The following is a 6,104-nucleotide window of genomic DNA, read 5'->3' as shown; positions in this document are numbered from 1 at the left end:
AGCCACCATGTGGTTGCTGGGAATTGAACTCAGGACCTTTGGAAGAGCAGGCAATGCTCTTAACCACTGAGCCATCTCTCCAGCCCCAAAATAGTACATACTTAAAACAGTTTTCTTCATAGATGACACTCCATATCCTCCAAGCATCCGGCCCCTTGTAGCCTGTGTAGCGCTCAGGGTTAAGGAGTAAATCCACATACTCAGCATCAGGGGACTGTATGTCTGCAAAATAAAATGTATCACTAAATCTTAGCTATTTCAGAACAACATTTTAGGATAAAGGAAAATAGGAAGAAACAAACAGCCACATTCACTGTTCGCAATAGTTGCAAAAAATCCTGATCTTGTAAGCGGTAAGAACAGGAACACATGAGTCTTAGAGTTTAAGAGAACATGTGAGTCAATGCTCACACCTACACGAGTCTGTTTCCATCCACGCTAGCACGGCAGCTCATCACTCACCAGCGGGAATGAGAGTTTGCTTAGCAGGAGAGCAACTGCTAGCACAGGCAAAACCCTGGGTTCGATCCCTAGCAGGAGAAAAAAAAATGGCTGGGCAGTGGTGGTGCAAGTCTTTAAGCCTTGTGGATCTCTGTGAGTTCAAGACCAGCCTGGTCTACAGAGTGAGTTTCAGGACAGCCAAGGCTATACAAAGAAACCCTATCTCGAAAAAAATAAAAATAAAAGAAAAAAATAAGACCAGAGATACATATGTCAAAACATGACACATATTCCACTACATAAAAAAAAATTTTTTTTGAAAAAATTTAAAGTCCTTTTCCTTTTTAGCAAGGTTGAGTTTCAAGACAAGGTCTCATTACAAAGCCCTAGTGGTTCTGTGACTCAAGAGATGCACCTACTTCTACTCTGCCTCTGCCACGCTGAAATTAAAGGCATCCACCATCAATGCCAGCTCTTTTTTTTTAATGTTTATTTATTATTTATACAGTGTTCTGCCTCCATGTGTTCCTGAATCTCATTCCAGATGGTTGTGAGCCACCATGTGGTTGCTGGGAATTGAACTCAGGACCTTTGGAAGAGCAGGCAGTGCTCTTAACTACTGAGCCATCTCTCTAGCCCAATGCCCAGCTCTTTTCACTAACTTTTATTATTACTATTTTTTTTTATTTATTTATCATGTATACAATGTTCTGTCTGCATGTATGTCTGCAGGCCAGAAGAGGGCACTAGATCTCATTACAGATGGTTGTTAGCCATCATGTGGTTGCTGGGAATTGAACTCTGGAAGAACAGCCAGTGCTTTTAACCTCTGAGCCATCTCTCCAGCTCCTTCACTAACTTTTTAAAAGTTCATTAGTTCACTACTTTAGAGTCAAAAAAATTTTCAAAATTCAGATTTAATTTTGCTTAGCCAATCCAGAGGTCAACAATTCAAATAGAAAGAAAAAGATACTAGAAAAAGAAGAATTAGATATCTTGATCAAACTCCTAATGTGTTCTAAGGTTGCCAGTTTCAGCACCAGCTTCAGACATGATGTCATGGTTCAATATTCTCCACACCAAAAGCCACAAAGACCATCGCCACAGAAAAGGCTAATGACCCAGCAGCCTTTACAGGAGATGTTTTCCTCATTCCTACACTTTAGCTTCTTTTGCAAAATGCAAAAGACAGAGAACTAGAAATTACTTGATGCATAAAACTGCAAAACATTAAAAGGTAAATTTTTTTACAGAAAATTTTAATTTTTTTTTACTGTGGTAAAAATACCTATTATAAAATTAGCCATTTCCACCATATTCAGTGAACCGTGGGTACATTCACACTGCTGTATAATCATTGCCACTTTGTTTCCAAAACTTTTTCACAGCCCTAAACAGAAACTGTGACCATTTAACAATTAACTCTCCATATGCTATCCCAGACCGTCTATTAACCACTAATCCATTTTCTGTTGCTATGACTCTGCCTTTTCCAGACAGTTCACAAGTGAGCCAAACCACACTTGTCTTTGTGTCTGGCTTCTTGCCACACAGAATCATTTGCTGGAAGCTCACCCCTTCTTATGGCTCAATGGTATGCATGTGTATCTGTATGACATACACATAACACATTTCAACTATGTTTGCATCTGGTGATAGACACATAGACTATTTTAACCTGTGCCTCTTCTGAATGAACATTGATCTACCTTTGCCTGAGTCTTTCTCGGTTCTTCTGAGTTACACACCAAGAATGCCACTGCTAAGCATACGAGTCGATGTTAAGCTTTCTGAGGACGCTTCATACTGTTAGGACTGAGATTTTAAAATTAACTGAAAAGAACTGAGGGGCGGCATCTGGAGCAGCTCTGGTGAATGACTTGCCTAGCACATCCAAAGCCTGAGAGTTCAATGCTTAATACAACTAAAGTGGAGGGGAGGGGAGGGGAGGGGAGGGGAGAAGAAGGAGGGGCAGGCTGGTTTTCTCTTAAGGCATCACTGGGAACAAACATCGTACCGTCAACTTCACAGAAGCTGTCTGAAGAATCATCATGCTTGGTCCACTGAAGAACAGCCTTCTGGGTTTCCTCACTTCAAATAAGGAAAATTGCATTATTCCTTTTTCCAGTCAGCTGTGATGAAGAAAAACAAAATACCTGAAGATCAAATCACCTCAGAGATTCGTCCACCGCGCCAAGCCGCTCAGCTTGCTCACATTCTTCAATGAGGTTAGCTTCTTCAGAGTACTGAACAGGGCAAAGACAAACAGATTGGCCACATTTTAAAACTGCTGCTTTGCTTTTGTTTTTGAGACAGGGTCACATACTTTTAAATTTCCCTGCTTTCTTTAACCTCTCAAATGCTGGACTACAGACATGAGCCACACGACCTTAAATATTGTTCAGGCATTAAAGTCAGTCAAGACTCCTGTTACACACCACTATCAACCCAGCTTCAAAGCCTGTAAAATGAGCCCTGTCTGTGTAGCCCTGGCTGTCCTGAAACTCGCTCTGTAGATCAGGTTGCCTTCAAACTCAGAGACCTGCCTGCTTCTGCCTCCACCTGGCATAAAATGAGCTGTTAGATCCAAAAAGTGGGTAAAAGGCTTCTTGCCTTTAGTTTTTTTGTCAGAAGCACAATTTACTATTATGTTCAGAAAATAACCTCAGCTGACTCCTCCGTAGACACTTTCTAACTCTGAAAATACTCATTATATATAAATATGTGTGATGTCTTAACCCAAATGTTTCATTAAGTTCTAGTCTTTGGCCGGGTGGTGGTGGCGCACATCTTTAATCCCAGCACTTGGGAGGCAGAGGCAGGCAGATCTCTGTGAGTTCGAGACCAGCCTGTTCTAGTCTTTGAGAAAATTCTGAATGGCATTTAACTTAGTTCCAAAATGCTCTAGTTTTGCATCACTCTTAAAAATGATTTATCTGAGTTTGGCCTTAAACTGATTGGAAGGATGGAGTAAGAAATACACAAGAAGCGGAACTGGCCATCACTAATGACTGTTCAAGCTATCTCACTGCAGAGAGCAGGGGATGGATTTCGAGACCGCAGTAGACAACAGTCGCATCAGGGAGTGTATGTGCATACCTTGTAGCTCGCAGACTTAATCCCATCAGGAACTTCATCCTGAAAAAGAAACACGCTTATTCTACCTTCTGGAAAAATATCTTAAATTCTTATGACTTATGAGAAAAACTCACAAATTACTGGAGACTATTTTTAAGTGAAAAGAGTTAGGAAATTTTAAATAATTTCTTTAAAGTAAATAAAAATTAACAGGTGTAGTAGCACACAGTTTTAATCCTCCCAGCCTAGTCTATGTAGCAAGAGCGATGAAATAAAATCTTCTCTCAAAAAATGAGCAAATAAAATTCAAGGACCATATATTGCTAATCATGTGCTGTCATGGAAATATAAAAATGGTCACAAACATTCTATCACTGTTGTGGTGCACAGGACAAATGCAGGTACATGGGCTGCTGTGGCGAACACCCCAAATCTGTGCGTGCTCCTCAGTCCCTCCATGGACAGTTCGCCCTGGTAGGAAGTATCAGGGTGAAGCACAGGCCTTGTCTGTGGGGAGTGCAAGTACTCCATTCCCTCACTGTCACCTGAGTGCTCTGGGCCCAGCTGTGTCTGCTTTTAGCAGTATAGTTCAGAGACTTTGCAATTGGGCTGTGGAATGTGTGTTGAAACAGTCGATTAGTGTTTCTCCTCTCTACTAAACCACAAACTTAAGGGCAAGACCTGGCACCCTGCTCAGCCACATAGAATATTCATTATTCAAATCACATGCTAATTGGTATCTTTACAGTCCTTTCATCTCATTTTCCGTTCTCATGCCTCACAAAACTGGCATTTATCTGAAAATCTTATGTGTGTGTGTGTGTGTGTGTGTGTGTGTGTGTGTGTATAAAATACAAGTATATTTTGAGATGGATATGTTAGGCTTTTCTTTTTTAGCTTTTATTATTAATTTATTTATGAAAATTTCATACACATATAATGTGCATTCTAATATCACTTCTGTGTCTTCTTCCCCTCCTCCTGCAGAGCCCCTTCCCACATTCATGACTTTGTTGTTTTTGTGTTTCAGACACACTGAGTTTAACCAGGTCATCTGGCTCCATGGGTCAGGACTCTGAGCTGGGGCCTAATGAGCTCCTCAGTGGGTAAAAGTGAAGGCAATGGTTGTCCCTCCCTGAGAATCCAGCAGCCACTAGTTCAATCTTTTATTAGAGACATTGCTCTCCTGGCTTGACAGTTGTTTTCCTCTTGAAGTTTGAAGTATTCTACTGTGAAAGCAGAGATTTGCTTTTTTGCACTTTGAAATGCTACAGGTTTTTACAAGTATAATAATAATAATAATACATAATTATTTTATTATATATAATAATTATTATCATCATCATCATTATTGTTATTATATTACCATGAAGACATTGTCATTCAAAATAGATTTTCTGGGGCTGGGAGGTGGATGGCTCAGTCAGTAATGCCTCCCACACAAAATGAGAACCTGAGTTTAGATCCTCAGCATCCGAGGAAGAAGCCAGGCTAGAGGCAACCCTGCAAACCCAGAGCTGGAGAGGCAGCAGACGCCCTGCCTCCTCAGTGAACTACAGTGCAAAGGGACAGAAATCACTTGCTGTCAGCCTCTAGCCTCCATGACACAGTGCTGCACACACACAAATAAGCAACATTTATAAGTTAGGTTTATGATATGCAGCTTTTGAATGCTATATTTAAACAGGATCAAACTATAGTCTGATAGCTAGTGGCCCTTCTGGAAAACGCAGGAACAACGCAAACAACCGGGACAGTCCTTACAGAATGGCAGGGTTTGACAGCACAGTCTCTTCTTCCACACTGGCTGATGTCATTCCAGAAAGGACACGGCTTCTTCAAGTTTACCTATCAAATAGAAAGTTATAAAACTATAAAGCCCTAAGAGTATAATCAACTGCTAGGATCCCAATCCCAGGCTGGGGCAAGGACTTATCTGAGATCACACCGTCTCTCCCATTACCAGTCAAGTTTCACTGACTATAAATGTGTAACTGGTTTTGAGCTGCTAAGCTGGTTAGAGAGACACAGACCACTGTGCGGATGGCAGCTGGGAGTCAGGGCTCAATAGCCTGCCCCACTTACCCCCACCTCCACCCTCACCCCCATCAGCTCCCATTTAAGCTAGTGACAAAAGGCAGAGAACAGGGATGAACTATGGACCAGTTTTACAAAGTTTTTCAGTAGTGTTCTCATGGTCAGATACTGTCACTATTTAGTATGTTCAAAACTGCCTCCTCTCAAAAAAAAAAAAAAGCTTATCTTAATTGGAGCCCATCTGATGACTGAAAAAAACAGAATGTTTTGAGAATAACATACAAATTTCTATTTTAACTTCAATTTAACCAGTTCGTTTCTAACTCTAGAAATTATTGAAGTTAAAAATATTAGGGCCGGGCTGGAGAGATTGCTCCATGGTTAAGAGCATTAGCTGCTCTTCCAGAGGTCCTGAGTTCAATTTCTAGCAACCGCATGGTGGCTCACTACCATCTAAAATTAAATCTGAAGCCGGGCGGTGGTGGCACATGCCTTTAATCCCAGCACTCGGGAGGCAGAGGCAGGCGGATCTCTGTGAGTTTGAGACT

General features: G+C 41.2%; 1 protein-coding gene across 1 annotated transcript in view; it reads right to left on the bottom strand.

The window, feature by feature from the left end:
* Positions 1-6,104, bottom strand: part of Ero1a (endoplasmic reticulum oxidoreductase 1 alpha) — a 44,396-nt gene that overhangs the window by 25,095 nt on the left and 13,197 nt on the right. The window contains exons 3-7 of the mRNA XM_005355387.2: positions 5,284-5,367; positions 3,541-3,579; positions 2,614-2,687; positions 2,459-2,532; positions 102-222 (exon numbers count right to left, since the gene is read on the bottom strand). Coding sequence (XP_005355444.1) covers positions 102-222; positions 2,459-2,532; positions 2,614-2,687; positions 3,541-3,579; positions 5,284-5,367 — 392 coding nt within the window. The remainder of the gene's footprint in view (positions 1-101; positions 223-2,458; positions 2,533-2,613; positions 2,688-3,540; positions 3,580-5,283; positions 5,368-6,104) is intronic.

The sequence above is a fragment of the Microtus ochrogaster genome, chromosome 17 (assembly GCF_000317375.1).
Source record: "Microtus ochrogaster isolate Prairie Vole_2 chromosome 17, MicOch1.0, whole genome shotgun sequence".
In the NCBI taxonomy this organism is placed as follows: domain Eukaryota; kingdom Metazoa; phylum Chordata; class Mammalia; order Rodentia; family Cricetidae; genus Microtus; species Microtus ochrogaster.
This window is presented reverse-complemented; position numbering and strand designations above follow the sequence as displayed.